At 40.3% G+C, this 22788-nt stretch overlaps 2 protein-coding genes across 2 annotated transcripts; one reads left to right on the forward strand and one right to left on the reverse strand.

Annotated features, from left to right (window-relative positions):
* Nucleotides 1-9949: 9949 nt before the first annotated feature.
* On the forward strand, nt 9950-13826 carry LOC311142336 (V-set and immunoglobulin domain-containing protein 1-like; the record flags this gene model as incomplete). Its single annotated transcript, XM_084177964.1, has 7 exons — nt 9950-10029; nt 10227-10390; nt 11492-11696; nt 12936-13094; nt 13203-13319; nt 13440-13575; nt 13676-13826. The coding sequence occupies exons 1-7, from the start codon at nt 9987-9989 to the stop codon at nt 13824-13826; spliced, it is 975 nt and encodes a 324-aa protein (XP_084034090.1). The 5' UTR covers nt 9950-9986.
* A 5337-nt stretch (nt 13827-19163) lies between these two features.
* On the reverse strand, nt 19164-20325 carry LOC311142429 (putative G-protein coupled receptor 34; the record flags this gene model as incomplete). Its single annotated transcript, XM_084178074.1, has 2 exons — nt 19164-20052; nt 20225-20325. The coding sequence occupies 2 exons, from the start codon at nt 20323-20325 to the stop codon at nt 19164-19166; spliced, it is 990 nt and encodes a 329-aa protein (XP_084034200.1).
* Nucleotides 20326-22788: the final 2463 nt, after the last annotated feature.

The raw sequence follows: 22788 nt of genomic DNA on the forward strand, positions 1-22788 counted from the left end.
TAACCATGCATCTCCTTTTGGCAAACGACCCCTGTGGTGTCACATATTAGGCTTTAGGCTTGCTAGTGTCGTCAGGATTTCTATGAATGGTTTTGATTTGGATTGTGTCATGGTTAAGATGTCATTATATGGGCTTTAGCCTTCAGAATTCAGAAGTAACCCAGTGACATGTTGTATTTACTGTAAGCTATCACTCACTCCGTCACTGTCCTTAATTTCCCATTGGAGACACCCATGAGCTGATCAAATTGTCAGAGTAGCACTAGATGTCTAACCAGATCTCGGACAGAAAACAACTAGATCTGGTATCATCTTGCAGTTTTTGTTATTGTCCACAGCCTGTAGATAAAATGTTGAGCTCTGTTGATTTTCATCTCTTGGTGATCCAAGGTACACCACACATGTTCCCCACCTATGGTGTGTTAGGGTTGGGCTGGATGGATAGAGCCCACTGGATAGCAAACTTCATGCTAGATAACCTTCCCACTCCCAATTAGCCAGGTATTAGAGATGACGAAATAGCAAATCACCCTGGCTTACATAGCCTCAAGATGGTGGTCACAAAACATTTTGTGAAAATATTCAACTGCAATACAATGAATTAAATTATTTAAAGTGCAAAACAAGTCTTACAAACACATACTACACAAAGCTTTGAGAAACAAGGAGAAAATACATAAAGCCATTCAACTCAACAAATAAGTTAGGGCCAGATGTACTAGCAAAGCATTTGCACTTTGCATTTAAACGGCGTAGTGAATATATCAAGTAAAGGTAAGAGATGGATTACAACCTTTGGCCTTTGTTTGGAAATAATCCATCTGATCTGAATTTCACTATGCACTAAATCGTTTATACGTGTTTTTTTTGTTTTTCACACAATGACAGGTATTTTCATATAACATACAGTGAAACATTATTTCCTTTTAACCAGAAATAACTTATGATTGGTCTGTATGGAAACCCTTGCATGCTTGCAGTAAATATACTCATTACATTGAACTCACACCTACTCTATGTGCAAATGTAAACCACTTTCATATCTCAAAAGCTGTGAGGAAATACCAGCTACATGTTTTTCATGTTATGATTTATTTTGGTTATGCCACATATGTTTTGTTGATACATTCATTTACAAGGAGTAGTGGAGGTAAAACAACTGTTGAACTGATTTCAATGTGAATTTTCTTGCCTCTTGTGTATATGTGTAATTATATGTGAATTGTACTGTAAATATGATATCTTTCACTGACTATTTCTTAATGCATGAACAAAACAGGGCAGTTCGTAATAGCAGCTAGCTTCTCTGCTAATGGCATGGACAGCTTCTATAGCATTGGCATACTTCTGCAAAGAAAACCTAAAAAAAAAATGTTAAGAAGAGAAGATAAAGGTTTTGTTTTGCATGACCTAAGTTTGGAAAGGTTTATTTTCATATTTTTTTATTCCACACTGTTCATCAGTTTCATTCTCACAGCCAAGAAAGGAAGAACCCAGTGTTTACATGCTCTAGATGCACTTGTTTTACAGCCAGCTTGACAAAACACTGTAAAACAAACTGTACATTCAATACAACTGGAGAAAAACAGAAAAATAGAATGTACATTATATGATTCATGTCAACATGAATAATATGTACCTCTCAATCATATTCACTTACTGTTTAGCCGAAGCACATGCAATTTGGAATCGATGCGCCAAGTACATACTGTAGTTTTATCAGGTTAAGCTTTAGCACTAACGTCAATCGCCCTTCAACTACAAAGGATGTAAAGGATGCTCCCCAGTAGCATCTGAACTTAAGCCATGAGATTGCATGCTGAGTGGGTATTCCCAGCCGTTTCTCTTAAATGAGTTGCCTCTGGACTGGGGGGTTCTGGTCTGTTGCTGATTATGATGATACTTGCAGGAGGCTGTGCTGAGTCCCAATTATACATCAGTATAGCGCCCTCTTTCAAACACTTTTACCAGGGAAAACACTACTTGTAAAACAAATAGCTAGGGGAAAAAATCTGTACAAATGTACAAAAACAATTTGAAAGGCCAACAACCCATATCTATTTTAAAGATTTCAATCAGTATATATATATATTTTATTTTTATTTTGTTGTTGTTGTAATTGGCTGTATTTGTTGCATTTTGTTATGGATTGTAATTATTACTGTTGTTTTCTCATAAAAAGGACATGTACTTACAACCTGCCCTGGAAGTAAAATTAATTTAGTTTTTGTACTGTAATTGTTTAGTTCACATTGGGCGCTTTATTTGATTCAGTTATCTAATGAGGTGTTTTATTTCATTTGGGGTATGAGTTGTACTCATGGAATCAACATTTGTATAGAATGAAGTTGTATTTCCTTTTTTTGTCAGTGCCAATTAATGTTATAGTGTCAATCAGCTTTTTTAGGTGTTTGAGCAAAATGTTTTTTATAAATACAAGGTGTTAAAGTATGTGGTTTAAAAAGGGTTATCATTCAAACAACTGACTTTTTACTAATAAAGGCTTATACAGTAAAGAATGACAATGTCTTTTTGTTTGCCCTTTGAGGACTAATATCTATTGTTTAATTAACATTTTGATGAGTTCATTTTAATGTGTTAGTCCCCAAAAGGTAAATAACATACTCTGTTGCAAAACAAAACAATTGAAAAACGAAATAGGTTCTTTACCATTGCAATTCCAAGCTGTCGTGGGAGGTTTCACCTATTTGTTGGTGTGTTGCTTTCTCATAAGGACTGTTGGGCTATCAGCCATGAGTACAAAGAGAGAAAAGACAAGAGAGTGTCTTCTTGTTACAGATTTTAATTTGATTACAACCATGACGCATTAATGAGAGTATACCTCCTTTCATGCCTAATTTTCTGAATAAAGACACAAAGTGATTCCTGCTGAGAAGTGTAATGTTTGCCCCTTATTCAACTCAAGCCATAGCACTGCTTACCCCTTACCCAATGTTGGCCTAACATCAAACTCTGCATGAAGAGAGATGGATACCATAATATAGACACCTAGCATTAACTGTTCTCTACTATCTTTAAGATCATTTTGCGGGACCACTCAGTCCTCTGGCTCATATTGAGTCTGTTCCCTGTTTTGGTGTATCTAGAGTGGTGAAGGTATTTGGAGAGATAACGGAGTACAAAGAGCATGTGGCCAAAGTCAACTATCTGGTCTTGCAAAGTTATCACATTGATACTTACAGGAGATAAAGGTTCTCATTCAGAAACAGTCACATTCTGTTATTGAAGAGCCTCTGTAGATCCTAGTTCCAAACAAGTTTTCCATGACTTTTGGTGTGGGACATGTTAAACAGATCCAGGAGCAACTCTTACCAGGATGCCATGGGTAGCCAGACATCTTTTCTGTTTTCCCCCCTTTTCTCTCTGTCTTTCTTTCTATGGTAAACTTTGAAAATGGCCCCAGTGGAGGGGCTGGTGGAGGAGAAGCACTCACAGGATTGGAGTGCATTGCTCTGTTAAGAAGATGGATGCAGAGCCATTGAACTAGATCGGCAAAATGTGCCCTCCATTTCCGTGTTCTATAATCAGCACTCCATATAAAAACATCAAATATTGAAAGGGTGCATTAACATGGGCCAGAAATTGATGGCTGCTCCACTGAGGAAAAAAGAGCAGAAATGGTCATAAAGAAGACGATGCTTTAGCTTCATGGCTTACACTTTCTACTGCAGCGATGTATTTTGATCTATTGTGTCACAAGCAAAGCTAACCCTAACCCTGCACTGGCTGAGGTTGAGTGGTTAGATCTGATTTTTTTACAAAATAATATGTAAAACATTAGTGTTCTTCAATTATCAATACAGTTAACTGCCAAAATAAAGGAAACACTTGACTAAATGAGGGATACTGAAAGCAGGTTCTTATACACAGGTGTGGTTCCTGAGTTAATTAAGCAATTAACATCCCATCATGCTTAGGGTTTTTTATAGAAATGCCCAGTTTACCATTATTTTGGCTACCATGGCTAGAAAAAGAGATCTCAGTGACTTTGAAAGAGTGGTCTCAAAGGAGCATGGGGGTTTAAATGAGTTTGTGTGTCTCAGTCACCAGATCTCAACCCAATTGAACACTTATGGGAGATTCTGGAGCGGCGCCTGAGACAGCGTTTTCCACCACCATCAACAAAACGCCAAATTATGGAATTTCTCGTGGAAGAATGGTGTCACATCCCTCCAATAGAGTTCCAGACACTTTAGAATCTATGCCAAGGTACATTGAAGCTGTTCTGGCAGCTCATGGTGGCCCAACGCCCTATTAAGACACTTTATGTTGGTGTTTCCTTTATTTTGGCAGTTACCTGTACATAGTTGTATACATGATGATGATATCAAGACAATGGATTAAAAACTGTGGTCATCATAAGCCTGACAGCACCATGCCATCTTATGCGATGAATGGAGTTGTTCAATTCAAACACAGCTTTTGACAATATAAAGCACAAGGTTCTCACAATTGTGCTTGATAAAAGCCACCGAGCATCATCTATTCAAATATCTCATGGAGACAGATATTTGGTGTTGTTTGAGTTGATTTTTAAATAGACTTGGAAAACTGCTTGAGGGAATGAAATGTCTTATTAGAGGCCAGACTTCCAAAGGACTCCAAAGGACTCCTCATGATTCTCTGGAATGTGTTTTAGTAGTGGGAGAGAAAATGCCGACTTCATATCAGCAGTCGCATTCCCAACTCCCAAATATTGATAACACACATTGGTAAGTGATGGTCTTTTAAATAATCTTAGTATCAAATTAGAGATCAAAATGTTACTCGTAGAAACCTTTATTTCTTACTGGTGAGGGGTGACTTTATGAATACGTGTCCTTGTTGCTTTTACCTTTAGAGAATCCATGTTCTGACTTTGGCCGTGGTGTGTCTTGTCTCTCTAAATCTCTGGGATGTCCATCCATTTTGAGATGTTTTGCCTTTGGAGTTCCTGTTTTGGGGTTGAGCAGAAAGAGTGGAGAGATGAGGGGGAGTGGAGACAGAATGCATCTAATAAAATACAATACAATGTGACCATCGTTGCACTGCTGTATCTATGTCTTCCTCTCCCCTATCTCTCTCTCTCTCTCTCTCTCAATTTCAATTGAATTTAAGGGCTTTATTGGCATGGGAAATGTATGGTAACATTGCCAAAGCAAGTGAAGTAGATAGTAAACAAAAGTGAAATAAAAAATTAATCTTAACAGTAAACATTACACTCAGAGGTTCCAAAAGAATAAAGACATTTCAAATGTATGTATATATACAGTGTTGTAACAATGTGCAAATAGTTAAAGTACAAATGGGAAAATATATAAACATAAATATGGGTTGTATTTACAATGGTGTTTGTTCTTCACTGGTTGCCCTTTTCTTGTGGCAACAGGTCACAAATCTTACTGCTGTGATGGCACACTGTGGTTTTTTACCCAGTAGATAAGGAAATGTATCAAAATTGGGTTTGTTTTCGAATTCTTTGTGGATCTCTGTAATCTGAGGGAAATATGTGTCTCTAATATGGTCATACAGTTGGCAGGAGGTTAGGAAGTGCAGCTCAGTTTCCAACTCATTCTGTGGGCAGTGTGCACATAGCCTGTCTTCTCTTGAGAGCCAGGTCTGCCTACGGCGGCCTTTCTAAATAGCAAGGCTATGCTCACTGAGTCTGTAAATAGTCAAAGCTTTCCTTAAGTTTGGGTCAGTCACAGTGGTCAGGTATTCTGCCACTGTGTACTCTCTGTTTAGAGCCAAATAGCATTCTAGTTTGCTCTGTTTTTTTGTTAATTCTTTCCAATGTGTCAAGTAATTCTCTTTTTACTCTCTCTCTCTCTCGCTCTCTCTTCCTCTCTATATTTCTCTCTCTCTCTCTCTCTCTCTCTCTCTCTCTCCTCTCTCTCTCTCTCTATCTCTCTCTCTCTCTCTCTCTCTCTCTCTCTCTCTCTCTCTCTCTTCCTCTCTCTCTCTCTCGTGCTCCCTCTCTCTCTCTCTTCCTCTCTCTATTTCTCTATATCTCTCTCTCTATAGATCGCTCTCTCTCTATTTCTCTCTATTTCTCTCTCTATATATATATATTTCTCTCTCTCTCTCTTTCTCTCTTCCTCTCTCTATTTCTCTCTCTCTCTATTTCTCTACATTTCTCTCTCTCTCTCTCTTTCTCTTCCTCTCTATTTCTCTATATCTCTCTTTCTCTTCCCTCTCTCTATTTCTCTCTCTCTCTCTCTCTCTCTCTCTCTCTCTCTCTCTCTCTCTCTCTCTCTCTCTCTCTCTCTCTCTCTCTCTCTCTCTCTCTCTCTCTCTCTCTCTCTTTCTATTCCTCTCTCTCTCTCTCTCTCTCTCTATCTATCTCTCTCTCTCTCTCTCTCTCTCTCTCTCTCTCTCTCTCTTCTCTCTCTCTCTCTCTCTCTCTCTCTCTCTCTCTCTCTCTCTCTCTCTCTCTCTCTTCCTCTCTCTCATTCTCTATATTCTCTTTCTTATTTATTCAGCATATACAAAGAAACCTCTACAAATGTCTGCCAAATACACTTGGAATAGCAGAAAGGCTGAATGTATCTGTTTAGGCTTCTCTTATTTTATCTTGCTTCAAACTAAATAACTACAACAATTCCCGTAAAACAATATTTCATCCCTGCAGTTGATGACAATACAGGACGATGGTTCATTGGCATTGCATTTGCCTTTGAGTAAGGAGGGGAGAATCTTGAATGTTTCTTTTTAAACAATCTAGTGAGAGTTTTTACATGGTTGTGTGTTGTCACACGTGAATTTGCAATGTGTCCCCTCACTATTTTGTGTTGATGGTATTTCCAGTGGCTGTGGGGACTGTGTGAAGTCATGCTAAATGTCTGGCCTGTTATCCCCAGCTGCTGGGAGGATGGGAGGAGGGCAAGGAGTGAGCCATGTTGAGGACAGAGAGGAGGTCTTGTCTATATTGTCATCGCTGGCCTCACACTCCCCTCACCTCCATCTCCCAAATGGCCTTCCCTCCCACTCATCAGTCGGCAGCCAACACTGCTCTCTGTTGGCAGTTGATCTAACTACACCGCTGCTAAATCACATCTCTTTTGAGCCACTCTGGCTGAACAACAACAGCAGCCAAAACCAACGTCTTTGTTACCTAATCAAATCTAATATGAGATGATTATATGTAATTACAGGCAGACCTGCACACTGTGTCCTCTAGGCTATTAATATCATCAAAGCACAGTAAGAGTGAGGCCCTTCTGCTCTCTGCGTTTCAGGGAGCTAGCATAGTTTATCATATCACTAAACATTGACACTTAGTTGATTGGGATCATTTTAAGAGACCATAAAAATCAATGATTGCACGAGAGTGGTTTAAAATATGAGAGCCATGTTGGAATTTAAGACCATGTCACGGCTCCTGGAAGAGTTACAAAGGCCTCTTTTTATGGCGTGATTAATGGACAGAGAGAGAGATTACAGGTCACAAGCAGAGTTGTAATAGATAGCTTTATTAAACTAGGTAAATATGCTGCATCAATCAGACAGGGCCTCTCTCCAGCGTTTCTTGGGAGGCAGGACCAGCGTGCAGGATCTATATTGGCTGGTACCACTAGTATGGACATCTTCACAACCAGGGTCAGCATGACAGGATGACTGCTACTGTCACTCTGACCGGTCACCATGTCATAAATATGACCACAGTCGTTCTCTGCCTCCATCACTGATTGGGCAAGGCGCCGCGCTCTTTTCAGGATTCGGTGACTGCTTGGTCCAGTTCTCTGGATAAGAGTGGTCTTTCTGGTCTAACCATTTTAAGCCGTGTAGCCACCGCTCCACGCTTCCTGGTCTAAAGGTTGATTTGTTTTTCAAGGCTTTTTATGCTTGGGTAAAAAGGGGCGTTCCATCACGCCGACCCAATGTCTGTGCTTACTTGGGCGTGGTTACTGACCGGCAAAAGTTTCTATGAAAAAGTTATCTCATTTAGAAGGCTAAAATCACATTGCTATCTTCACAAACGTATTCTCATACTTAATCATATATTTTACACAACATTTAGATGCAAACCTGATAACTGAAATGTGTACACTTCCAGAGATACAGTTATTTAGTAATACCATCCTTAATGACATCACAAAACAATAAACAATATGACATGATTATTCTTTAGATTCCCACCGACCATTCCAAACATTTGGATCTCAACCACAATGTTCCAATGTCCAATCTTTTGATGTTAGAGTTTTTAGGCGGCAATCTGTCCTTGTAACACAGAGACATTCCGATCACCAATACTAGGGACCAACAGGGAGTCGTTTGCTGCAAACCATTTAGGATTGGCGCAAGGGGTCATAAAAACCCCCACATCAATCCCTCCTGTGTTCATAAAAATGACCACGGGAGAGAGAGAGAGAGATCTGTAGACTGTTGCTTCTCTGTATTCTGATCTTGGGCTTCTCACGTGGGACCATTCTCTCAGGTTCCATTGGAATCATGACCATGTCCTGAAAATAAAAATAACAATGATAACCAAAGAGAGACAACAGATCATGTTGGGAAGGATGTAGTTCTGAGTTCTTTGATTTAATTGGTGACAAAATGTTATTGTAATCATAGGGATCCATTTTTTGTTGGGCATTAAAATGTAACCTCCAACAAGAACATTGTCTTCATTCCTCACTCTCTCCCTGCCTATGCAGGTAATCATGCTGTATGTCACATTCAGTGCAAAGCACCACCCCAGTATGGTTGCCGTGGATGCATACTCTTGAGTTTCAGTTTGCATAGACTAGAGGAGGAGCTGGCAGGGCCACACTAGTAAGGCCCTAGAGATTTCAATGATTAACCGGTATGTTTTCCTTCTCTTTTGTGTGTGTGTTTAGTAATGCCGTTTGATAAGATTTTATTCACAATGGTCACATTCCATTTTCATAAACCCAGCAGAACTGTAACATGGACATGCTTTGCTAAGACATTTCTGTTGCTGTTTCTGATTATCCTTTTCATACATCCTAATGATGGTCATGGTATGACACCTTGGCAGACGTATATGAGCTCTGTGTCCAATGACCTGATTCCCTCCACTCCTCTTCCTCAACACCACCTCCATTCTCCACATCTCCTTCTACATCCCCCTTCCCTGTTTTCCCTCTGACAGTTTAGTCACTGTTGATCAGCATTTCCACATTGTTCATTTCTTATGTCAATTTATTGTAATTATGCACAATTAATTATACGTGATTCATTGTCATCCCTACCGTTGTGTCGAGCACTTAGCATGAGCAGAGTGACACAGGCAAAACTGGCTTTTATAACTCAGCGGCAGTGCCAGGGAGTGAACTCCCCAAAGATAAGCAGAGTATTGTAGTGCTCTGGCTCACACTTCCTCTGGGCAGGCGATAAAGACCAGGTAGAGATTACATTACATGAATTCCTTTTTCAGAAGCCCTGACCCAGAATGAATTACAAGGTACATTTAGAGCATAGAAAAGGGAGAGATGAGCATCAGCCCAAATACTAAATAATGAATTACTGGAACAGTCACTGTCAATACATAGTGGGCCGCTGGAATAAGGTTAACAAAAAGATATTCGGTACTGTGTAGAGTACAACTGACAGTGTAAAGTGCAAAAACATAAATTCAATTGTGTAATATATTCTTTAGCACAGACATCATGGCCTGCCTGTAAGTCTTAAGATTGAAGTATGAACAAATGGCGCTAATTTGGAAATGCTAATCCACATTTTGAAAGATAACCGTTTGAGAGTATTCCCGCTCAGTCTAGGTGACATGGCAAACAAGGCTGTGCAAACACCTTGAACTCCCCCATGATATCTACAGGCACAAAATCAGCCTGACCACTACTACAGTGTCACCACAGGCTAATACAGTACACTCTACCTGGCCGTTGCCCATTACTCCTTCGTTGATAGGTAAGGACTGAGAAAGGTGAGGGCTTTTCAGGTACTGCTACGATAACACTCTCGGCGGGCTTATTGAACGACACATTAACATTTCCTTTAAAATGTCATCTACACTGAGAATGGTGATGCTGTTCAGCATGATGGGTGAGTAACTTATTGTTCCTGTATTATACTTTTTTTTAAACAGTAATGAGGAAGGATTTTGTACCTACTGTATATATCTTGGCCTTACACATTGGAGTGTTACATATTTGAGATTAAAGGATCATGTTCAAGCAGAGGAAAATACTCATAAAAGTAAAAAAAAATGATATGTTTTTTAACAGTCTTCTTTTTTCTAGGATGTGGGCATTTAATGACAGTGATGGTTCCCCAGAAATCTATGAACGTGACAAATGGTGAAAGTGCTCTTCTCCAGTGCACGTTTGTAACCACCGCGCAGAACACCAGCGACCTCATCATCCAGTGGAGTTTTGTTGCCAAAACCTCCATTGTGCCACAGCAGGTATGTAGACTGACGTTACTATGTCTTACGTTGCCACAATGTCACACTCCCTGTGTCCTCAAAGTCACCTGGACCATTCTACACACCCAGTGCTCCAAAGGATATTGTTCGGTTCATGGACAAAAGTGCTAAAGGCAATGTTATTGCACTTACAGAGTCTGAATTTGAAAATGTGTGATCAAACTGCTTTCAGGTATACATGGAAATTCAGGAGAGTCATTGCAGTTGTTGTGCATGCGATTGAATCATATGAGGTCCCACAAGGATTGATGATTTGATTTGTTTTATTATTATTGTGTCATGCATCTTCTGGATGCCCAGCCCACATGGGCTTATAAGACACTGTATTTGCTTTAGCAAAATAAAATAATCATGTCTATATATGCACACATACATACACAGTATATAAACATACGTTCATACAGCAGTGAAAAACAGTTGAGAGAACAAAACAAAAACATTTCAAATATACAACTGATCTTGTCATGTCTTCCAAGCTGGACACATAATTTGCAACCAGGAATACTTATTTCCTAAATAGCCATTAAAGTTTTTCTAATTCAGAATAGTTCCTGTTATCTTGCAACATTTTATCAAACAGTATAATTCTCAAATCATCATATAAAGTACAATAAAATAAAAAGTGGAGTTCATTCTGGACTGCCCCTAAATCACAAACAGTACATAGTTGCTCTTGATTGTTGTGCTTCAGTATGTTGGTGCTTCAGTATTTTCATAAAAGCCGAAGCAGGTAGTATTCAATATGGTGGTTGCTCTTGAGAGCCCATTTTGTGACACACCCTAGCAAGACAACAAAGAGCACAGTCACCAGAGCACAAGTGGCTCCCTGCCCTCTTACCAGAGGCAGTGTTACAGTAGAGCAGAACCTCAGACCTCAGAATTCTCATGTCACACAGTCTCACTAACACTTGGGGTTGCTCCAACATTTTTGGCATATTGTAACCTTCTTCTGTAGAATGAGTAGTCTCTGAAATATCAACACGAAATCTGTCAGTGCACAAATTGTGTTTTTAGTAAGAAATGGTTGTCCAGTGGTTGCTTTTATGCAGGCTCTAAGACATTCTTGCTGTTACTTTCTAGGTGTATTACTCTCAGTCAGGAGAGGACGTTATTTCTAAACCGTATGAAGGCAGGTTGAAGCCTCCCACCTATCCAACTACTGGGAATGCCTCAATAACAATAAGCAACATGCAAGTGTCAGATGCAGGGGCCTACACCTGCGAAGTCCACAACTTCCCTGATGTCAATGGGAAGACTGAGGCCACTATCATTGTCAACGTTCTTGGTAAGTTTTGTTTTTACATTTGGTCAAATGCTTTGAAATTAGTAATGGTTTATTTAATCAATTAATACAATGAAGTCACATATAATAGTAACGTAAATCTTCTTCCTATTTCAGTGTCAACACAACACACAAGCAGATCTATGAAATAGTTACCCTGTTTTTCCTAGTCTGAGTTTTGTGATCATTGAATTACATGCCTTCTGTGATTCCACACATCCACAGAGTTACCAGGCCAACCTTGCAGGCCTCAGTGTCCACAGTAGTTTCCATGGGAACTGGAGCAGACTAGTCTCTTCATTGTCAGTGTCAGAAATTAGAACAGGAACACAGGAGTACAAGACCGCCTCCCGACATGTCTCGTACTCCACAGGAATAGACTGAAGAGACACATGACTATTTTAAATTAAATTAATAATTCCCAGTTCGATGGAGCAGAGAGGTTGTAGTGAAGCATTACGGTGAAGGTATTACACTGTATTTAGTCCTACCATAGAAATGGTCTTGGCCTTTTATTTTTAATACTGTGTATCTATACACATTTGATTGTACAAATCCACAATGGCTGTTCATCTTGCAAATATATCATTGTCTTAATTGGTAATGTCTGTTGTATAAATTCTTCATTTTAGTCACCGTAAACACTGCCAGGATAATGGTGTACAGTACAATGCCACCTTTGTCACCATAGCAAAGTATAAGAGACACTCAGGGGGATGACATCATCTTTACTAGACTGCTCATGTTTGAATGTACCACAGTAACGACTCGTATCAAGTCCTGGCATTCAGTGTTCAGCATGAAAACGTCAACGGTACCTACTACTAAACCAAATCCTGAATGTTTAAAACCACAAGTGGGACCAGCGGGCTGGCCTACAGTTGAATTTGTAGTTGACAGAGTGTTCTGCTGTGTATAGTGTATAATGTATAGATTAATCATTGATCGCACATGAATTGCACTTTTCTACCTGTATTTATTGTATATGTTCTTTGTCTATGTTTGATTATGTTTTTATCTATGCATAGAGCCGCTACCAAAATGTCCCCACAGGGATAATAAAGTCATTATTTTAAATAGTTAGCTACTGGTCCAGGGCAAAGTGCTGACTTTTATGTCTAACTTGGCTATACCCTTTGGGCACTTTCTCTCCCTGCCAGTAGTTGGATCAACTGGGTCCAGCTTGCAGTATATTACGTAAGGTTAACACTTGCTCTCTCTCTCTATCACATGGTCTGTAAGAGAGGCCATCTGTGCCCTTCTGTGCTGTCCATGGTGATGTGGAGTCTGGTCACCTGGTTACCCTCACCTGCCACAGTGAGTGGGGAAGCCCCACCCCCACCTATACCTGGACCAGACTGGATCAGGAAAAGACCAAGAAACCTGTAATGGGGAACACTGGTGGGTTGCCATACTGTTCCTCTGTAGAACACGTTCCCCATCACTCTGTTGTTCTCTGATTCATTAGAATGCTTTTACTAGACTTGTGTTCCTTCTTTTTCTTTTCAGATCCGAAAATAGGATCCTTGTACATCAGAAACATATCCCAGTTTGAGTTTGGAGAGTATCATTGCACTGCCTCTAACGCTGTAGGATCTGCTACTTGCACTGTGGAGCTCAACCATGGTATGGGTAATATATACGTATGCTGTTGTTTTTACTTTTATTGAATGTGGCAGATCTTATATAATATCATCTTTAAACACACTGCTGTAACTAATCTTACCAATAACCCACCATTAACAGAGTTAAGAGACGGGGCCATTGCTGGTGCAGTCATTGGAGCACTTCTTGGAGCTGTCCTTATTATCCTTATCATCTGGTACATGACACACTCCATGAAGAAGCAGAAATACAAGACTGCAAAGGCAACAGAGATGCAGTGAGTGATTATGATTTGTGCTGCTTTTAACTCATTGACAATAATACAATTAAAATGTATGGTGCAGTGTTTTACCTATAGTTTCCCTTTCCCCCGCCAGAGCCATCCCTAAGAGTTCGGCCACAGTGGCGTATGAAGGCGTCCCTACCAGGGGGAGTGGCCATCAAGCCTATGAGAACTCTGGAGGGGTTCCTATGGCAACAAGCAGCCACATCCATTCTGACGCTGACGGAGAGAAGGCTGAAGCTTAGGAGAGGCCTGACACACGTCTGGGGTGACATCACTGCTCTGAAAAACAATGCTCCACTGGAGTTTGTGTTTTTGTATAATGTTTTTATTTTTTATTCACAATTTAAGTAATGCTTCATATTTGTTTTATGTGATATAAGAAATTCCAAATATCTTGATTTTACATACAAAAAAATGCAAATCACCCTACACCCTGATTAATGTGGTAATCCATCCATTCCCTGAATAAATTTTTATTCCCATTTCATATTCATTGTAACATTCTAACCAATGCTCATCCATGCTTTCTGGAAAAAAATAAAGACACATTTAATTTTGCATAACTGAGACGAGCGTTTCATTACTAATGTGAATATACACATGGTCTGGAATGACAGGAGGTAAATCCTGAGGAGAGCTCTAATATGTTTTGTCTGTAATGACTGTGATGACTCCCTGTGGCCTTTCCAGGCACCCTGAGGAGAGCAACATGAGGGGAGCACAGCCAATCAGAGGTGGACTCTGCCACTTGACCTTAACACCTCGCTGCTGTCTCCAAGAAATACATTTCTAAGAATGAGCCCATGGAGAAAAATAATGGTATAAAAGATTAGAATAGAGCTCTGTGTTAATGTTGGGTTAATCCCTCACCTTTTTCATTATCAGGAGAGGGAGAGAGCTGTGTGAGTACAGAGTCCATCTGATCCCACATTCACGATTCAGATATGCATGAAAACAGAGGAGTGTGGACCTATAAGTCTCTGGTGGGAACAGATGGATACTCCAGAAAATTGGCCCGAACAGAAACGAAAAACATTGTTGTCAAATATTATGCCACATACTGTTTCAAGGACAGTACTAATGACCAGTAGGGGGAGCTGAAAGCCCAGAACTGGTGTTACTGCTAACAAAAATCACAGGAAACTTAACTGAAATTTGAGCCAGGTACATGCACAGCTAAAGGTCACATTTTTGTTAAAAGGGCACCTGCCCCTTTGCCCTCCCACTCACCAAGTGCCCTTTTGGGTGGTAGTATATATACAGTGCCTTCAGAAAGTATTCACACCTTTTGACTTTTTCCACATTTTGTTGTGTTACAGCCTGAATTTTAAATGGATGAAATTGAGATTTTTTTTGTCACTGGCCTACACACAATACCCCATAATGTCAAATTGCAATGATGTTTTAGGAAATCTTTACAAATTAATACAAAACGAAACGTTGAAATGTCTTGAATCAATAAGTATTCAACCCCTTTGTTATGGCAAGCCTAAATAAGTTCAGGAGTAAAAATATGCTTAACAAGTCACATAATCTACATTTACATTTTAGTAATTTAGCAGACGCTCTTATCCAGAGCGACTTACAGGAGCAATTAGGGTTAAGTGCCTTGCTCAAGGGCACATCGACAGATTTTTCACCTAGTCAGCTCGGGGATTAGAACCAGCGACCTTTCGGTTACTGGCACAACGCTCTTAACCACTAAGCTACCTGCCACCCCCATAATAAGTTGCATGGACTCACTCTGTGTGCAATAATAGAGTTAAACATTATTTTTGAATGACTACCTTATCTCTGTACCCCACACACTAGAGAGAACAGGAGTATGGGAAAAAACACGCTGGTAGGCTTGACGAGACAAGACGAACTGGCAACAGACAAACAGAAAAGACAGGTATAAATGCACAGGGGATAATGGGGGAAATGTCCGACACCTGGTGACAAGCACAAGACAGGTGAAACAGATCAGGGTGTGACAAGGGAGGTTTTTCAATGCCTCACAAAGAAGTGCACCTATTGGATAGATGGGTAAAAATAAAAACGCTGACATTGAATATTCCTTTGAGCATGGTGTAAGTTATTAATTACACTTTGGATGGTGTATCAATACACCCAGTCACAACAAAGATACAGGTCTCCTTCCTAACTCAGTTGCTGGAGAGGAAGGAAAGCACTCAGGCATTTCACTGTGAGGCCAATGGTGACTTTAAAACAGTTACAGAGTTTAATGGCTGTGATAGGAGAAAACTGAGGATGGATCAACAACATTGTAGTTACTCTACAATGCTAACCTAATTGACAGAGTGAAAAGAAGGAAGCCTGTACAGAATAAAAATATTCCAAAACATGCATCCTGTTTGCAACAAGGCACTGAAGTAATACTGCAAATATTTGGCAAAGAAATTAACTTTATGTCCTGAATACAAAGTGTTATGTTTGGGGCAAATCCAATACAACACATTACTGAGTACCACTCTCCATATTTTCAAGCATAGTGGTGGCTGCATCATGTTATGGCAGGGGTGCAGCCACCACTATGGCTGCACCCCTGCCATAACAGTTATTTCCCCCCCACTTCTAAAACCAAAGTTACGCCCCTGTGTTATGGGTATGCTTGTAATCATTAAGGACTGGGGAGTTTTTCAGGATAAAAAATATAAGTAATGGAGCTAAGCACAGGCAAAACCCTAGAGGAAAACCTGCTTCAGTCTGCTTTCCACCAGACGCTAGTTCACCTTTCATTTAAGTCATTTAGCAGACGCTCTTATCCAGAGCGAGTTACAGTTAGTGCATACATTTTCATACTGGCCCCCCGTGGGAAACGAACCCACAACCCTGGCGTTGCAAGCGCCATGCTCTATCAACTGAGCTACAGGGGACTTTCAGCAGGACAATAACCTAAAACACAAGGCCAAATCTACACTGGAGTTGCTTACCAAGAAGACAGTGAATGTTCCTGAGTGGCTGAGGTAGTTTTGACTTAAATCTACTTGAAAATCTATGGCAAGATCTGGAAATGGTTGTCTAGCAATGATCAACAACCAATTTGACAGAGCTTGAAGAATTTTGAAAATAATAATGGACAAATGTTGCACAATCCAGGTGAGGAAAGCTCTTAGAAAGACTCACAGCTGTAATCGCTGCAAAAGGTGCTTCTACAAAGCAGTGACTCAGGGGTGTGAATACTTATGTAAATGAGATATTTCCATATTTCATTTTCAATAAATGTGCAGAAATGTCTAAAAACATGTTTTCATTTTGTCATTATGCGGTATTGTGTGTAGATGGGTGAGAAAAATAATACATGTAATACATTTTGAATTCAGGCTGTAACAACAGTATAATTTTACATATTAGTAAATGCAAGTTTAAGTTGAGAATAGTCTGATGGGTGAAAAAGTCAAGGGGTATGAATACTTTCTGAAGGCACTGTATGTTTTTTGTATACAGTTTTTGTCGTTGTTCTGAAGCCACTGCCCCGCCACCCTCCACCCCCACCGACGTCTGTTGGTTGCGCCTGTTGTACAAGACCTCGCGCGCGCGCCCGGGTTGCGCCTGTTTGCCAGTCTGCCTTGTACGGAGATTGCGCATGCCCGGTATCCAAACGTGTATGATTGAGATGCGGTCAGCAGTTGAGTGTGTGTAGCTAGCTAACTAGTTTAAATATCAACAGTACTGCCACAGCAGCATAATATTTTATTAACACTTCATAACACTAGATTTATAGCATCATCAATATTCGGTCTGGTTGGCTAATACGCGTAGCAGAGAGAGGCAGAAAGATAGAGGAGCGTCTGCATCAACGACCCTCTGACTCAACTCCATGCATTCTTCAGTCGGGAGAAGCACTGTGTGTCAGGGCAGCAGCAACACAGGTAGTCTACTCTAGCTAACCACCATAATACTAAAATATCAACACAAGCCACTTGCCAGCCAGCCATGTATCATGAGTTAGAAGATTATTAATATTACATTATGAAGTTATTATTTAAGAATTTAAGAACATTGAAGATGCTAACTAGCAGATTAACATCAATTATCAACAATGACAAGCTCAAAGCCCACCCTCTTTTCCCTATGTCAATCATGTCTTTAGGAGGCTTACAATTTGTAATGAGTGTGTTGTTGTAGAAAAAAAGTCATTTTCTTAAAAATAAAAATACATTGCTACAGAATTATAAAATTATTTTTATTTTCAGCACCTGCCCCCTGAAAGGTCTGTGCACACCCCTGATAAGAATGGGTTTGAAATGTAAGACAAAGGATAATTTACAGGTTATTATACAAATGACAGAAAATATGTTTGTCAGCTACGGACATTTCTTCTTTTTTTTCACCTTTATTTAACCTACGGACATTATTACTTCAGGTATTGTACTGCAAGGTAAACTCATCCCAATGCAAATAGCCTAAATATGCACCAAACAGTATTTATCCAAGATAAAGACTGGAAATGGCTTTGTTCTCTTTAATGAAAGGCTGCAGATCATCCACCAGAGACAGTGATATCATCAAAGTGAGTGTCTGGCTTTGAACAACAGGTATATCACTCTTCCTCTGCTCCTCCGTTTTAACTGATGAGTCTCTGTGATCAATCTATGCTTTCAGTCTAAGCCAAGCCTGTTTTTATGCAGTAGGTGATAAAACTAAATAATTCAACACATAATTTACTTGATAAATCAGTGAATAACTGAGTGAATCCTGACAGTGATTGGATTAGACTACTTAAAATGTAGATAATATACTACCCCTACTATACAGACTACTCACATACTTACTTAAATTGATCAGTACTCTGTTATCATTTAATATCAATTTAATAGAAATGTTTTGAAAGCAAGAAAATAATGATTCCATAATAATTAAAGGCTCAAAGTGTTATCTGAGGAGATAATCCCTCATGAACAACAAATGAAAGTAACTTTGGTGAACTTAATTAATCAGTACCTTTAGTGAATTTATGCAACTGTAAAAGGCAAATATCTCCATAAATAAACTTCAAGGCTCTCTATTGTGTGGAAATATACATTTATTGATCCCATGGCAGAAAAAACTATTTAAAAAAGTGTACAAGACTGACACAACATGGCCATAACAGCCTTTGTCAGTACTTCATAGAATGAATACATTTTCAGACAACAGAGGTTAAGGAAAAAAATACAATTGAGGCATACCCGTGGTATACCACGGCTTTCAGCCAATCAGCATTCAGGGCTCGAACCACCCGGTTTATAATGCCCTTTTAACCGTGACAAGGTCACCATAAGTGTGAGTAATATACTAAAATAACGCAGACTGTACAAATACTCATACAAACACCATTCTTACTGGACCAACAATTATATCTACAAAGTCTAGTAAGAACTTGATAACAAGAGTATATATATATATATATATATTCATCTTTCATAATGTACATTCAAGAATACCCTTCTATACTTTATTTTATAGAGTCAATATTATCAACAGTATTAACACGTATTGTACATTATTATACATCATTTCTCAGCTACTAATCCAACCTTGTTTAATCTAACCCCATTGTGCAAAATGTTAAAAACTCCCTGCCTTAGATAGCTCTATATCTCTGTAATAGGTTGGTTAATACTGATGCGTCTGCAGTTAACAGCGTACATGGTCTTGAGCTGCCCCTGCAGGGCACACAGGATGGTCCTCCTATAGGTGCAAGACAGGAAGTAGTAGATGATGGGGTCCAGACAGCTGTTGAGTGCAGATAGGAGCAGAGTGAGCTCGTTGAGGATGTGGAGAATCTTCTTACTGTCCAGGGCCTGTATCAGATCCATTTTGGCCAGCACATAGGTCACTCGCACCAGGTGGTATGGCAGGAAGCACAGCGTGAAGATCACCGGCACCACAAAAGTCTTCCAGACCACCCTGCTCTTCCTCCGCTGGGCCTTGGGGTCCCGGTTGCCTAGGGACATGGTCCTCAGCTTGGTGGTTATCCTGGCATAGAAGCAGAGGAAGAGGAGGAAGGTGGCACAGAAGAAGGCCACCACAGTGAGGTTGGCCACGCCCCCCAGGAGACCTTTGTGGTGGAAGTGGAAGCAGATCCTGTCAGCAGATCCTGTCTTCCTGAGGAAGAACAGAGACATGCCCAGAATCAGACCTTCACACACCAAGAAGGACGCCCGGTGGCTCCACCGCACCCAGTGGAATCTCAGGACCCACACAGGCTTAATGATTTTCAGGTAGCGGTCCAGACTGATCAGGCTGAGGAACAGGATGCTGGCGTACATGTTGACGTAGAAGAAGATGCCCAGCACCTTGCAGAGGTAGAAGGGGCTCTGGCTGTTGTGGTAGTAGACCCGCAGGGGCAGACACAGCACCAACAGGAAGTCAGCTATGGCCAGGTGTCTCATGTACACAGCCATGGACGAGTCGGAGTGCTTCCTCAGGAAGAACACAAATATGGTCAAGGTGTTGCTGACCAGGCCGAAGAAGAAGATTATTAAATAATATAATAATAATAATATGCCATTTAGCAGACGCTTTTATCCAAAGCGACTTACAGTCATGCGTGCATACATTTTTTTTTTGTGTATGGGTGGTCCCGGGGATCGAACCCACTACCTTAGCGTTACAAGCGCCGTGCTCTACCAGCTGAGCTACAGAGGACCACATTAAGTTGAGAATGGGTAAGGCAGGAGACAGGAAGCCGTCATGGATCTCACAGTTGCCGTTAACATCAAGCCCACTGGAGTTTACTCCTAGTTCCCTCATCGTCCCACTAACGGTGGTATTCAGTCTCGCCGGCCGAGACACAAGCTGAATCACACTGACGACACACGCTGATCAATCAACTAAAGAAAGGCACAAGTTTAATTAAAACCCATGCATTTCAAAGACAGCGTTTTATAAACACCATGCATACAAGTTTTTTCTTTCAATGCAAGAAAAAGTATGCTCAAATCAAATAAACAAAATGTATAAAAGTGATGAAAGTTGCAATATTTGTTATATTATGCTGTGTTGATTGAAATCTGAAATAAACTATCATCAAGCCATGTTATTACAACCAGAAATGTAAGCTAGAACTTACCTGGTTAGCTGCTCTGCTCTGCCCTCCGCTCCACTCCACTCTCAGTCTCGGACTGAAATGAATGAGTTCCTGTGCATGAGCAGTGCTTTTGACAGAACCATGTCTCATCAAGGAAATACTGAGATGTGACGTGAGTCAACCATCAAATCGTCCCTGTTAAGGCAGATTATGTTGCTTCCTCTATCGCAAAGATTTCAGTGAAGGGAAAATGAGACTGAGACAGTTCTGAGGGCCCTGTCAGGACGTTGATCTAGATAGATGTGGATGAGTAATATTTGAAGAAAAACCAACATTGTCTTGACTTCATTGTTTTGGGGACTATAAGAGGTTATGATATACTGATACTGGGTCTATGGAGTACAAGCATCGTGAAGACATGACCCCACCCCCCCCCCCCCCCCCCCACATTCTGAAATTGCATTTTTGCCCCCCCCCCCAGTTTTATCATTGGAATGTTATACAAAACGAGGCAACGGTGTACTTTAGGACCATGCAGACGTCTCCGAGCGCTCGGGTAGGCTGTTTGGAGTGTTTATCCGAAGTGTCCCCCTACCTCTAAAACCAAAGTTGCGTCCTGCATATTTGAATAGGATTATTAAATATTATTACACTTATTAACACATTATTGGAATACAGGTAATGTTTCACCAAGGGAAATACTACAGAAGCAGGGTTGGCGAGTAATCAGTTACATGTACAGTAATCTGATTACCAAAAAAAATGTAACTAATCAGTTACATTACCAGAAAGAAAGAAAATTGTAATCAGATTACAGATACTATTGGAAAACTAGATGATTACTTCTTGGATTACTTTTAATTTGCCCACGCATGATGCTGCCACCACCATACTTCACCGTAGGGATGGTATTGGCCAGGTGATGAGTAGTGCCAGGTTTCCTACAGACGTGATGCTTGGCATTTAGGCCAAAGAGTTCAATCTTGGTTTCATCAGACCAGAGATTCTTGTTTCTCATGGTGCTGCAGAAATGGTTGTCCTTCTGGAAGGTTCTTCCATCTCCACAGAGGAACTCTGGAGCACTGTCAGAGTGACCATCACCTCCATGACAAAGGCCCTTCTCCCCCGATTGCTCAGTTTGGCCTGGCGGCCAGCTCTAGGAAGAGTCTTGGTGGTTCTAAACTTCTTCCGTTTAAGAATGATGGAGGCCACTGTGTTCTTGGGGCCCTTCAATGCTGCAGAAATGTTTTGGTACCCTTCCCCAGATATCTACCTTGGACACAATCCTGTCTCGGAGCTCTATGAACAATTCCTTCGACCTTATAGCTTGGTTTTTGCTCTGACATGCACTGTCAACTGTGGGACCTTATATAGACAGGTGTGTGCCTTTCCAAATCATGTCCAATCAATTGAATTTACCACAAGTGGACTCCAATCAAGTTGTAGAAACATGTCAAGGATGATCAATGGAAACATGATGCACATGTGCTCAATTTCGAGTCTCATAGCAAAGGGTCTGAATACTTATGTAAATAAGGTATTTCAGGTTATTTATTTTTTATATATACATTTGCTAAAATTTCTAAAAACCTGTTTTTGCTTTGTCATTATGGAGTATTGTGTGTAGATTGATGAGGAAACATTTTAGAATAAGGCTGTAACAAAATGTGGAAAATGTCAAGGGGTCTGAATACGAATGCACTGTATACAGTGGTTTGCGAAAGTATTCACCCCCCTTGGCATTTTTCCTATTTTGTTGCCTTACAACCTGGAATTAAAATGGATTTTGGGGGGGGGTTGTATCATTTGATTTACACAACATGCCTACCACTTTGAAGATACAAAATATTTTTTATTGTGAGACAATCAAGAAATAAGACCAAAAGAAAAGAAAACGAGTGTGCATAACTATTCACCCCCCCAAAGTCAATACTTTGTAGAGCCACCTTTAGCAGCAATTACAGCTGCAAGTCTCTTGGGGTATGTCTCTATAAGCTTGGCACATCAAGCCACTGGAAAGTTTGCCCATTCTTCAAGGCAAAACTGCTCCAGCTCCTTCAAGTTGCATGGGTTCCGCTGGTGTACAGCAATCTTTAAGTCATACCACATATTCCCAATTGGATTGAGGTCTGGGCTTTGACTAGGCCATTCCAAGACATTTACAGTTGAAGTCGGAAGTTTACATA

Source organism: Coregonus lavaretus, assembly GCF_964263955.1.
Source record: "Coregonus lavaretus genome assembly, chromosome: 15".
NCBI lineage: Eukaryota > Metazoa > Chordata > Actinopteri > Salmoniformes > Salmonidae > Coregonus > Coregonus lavaretus.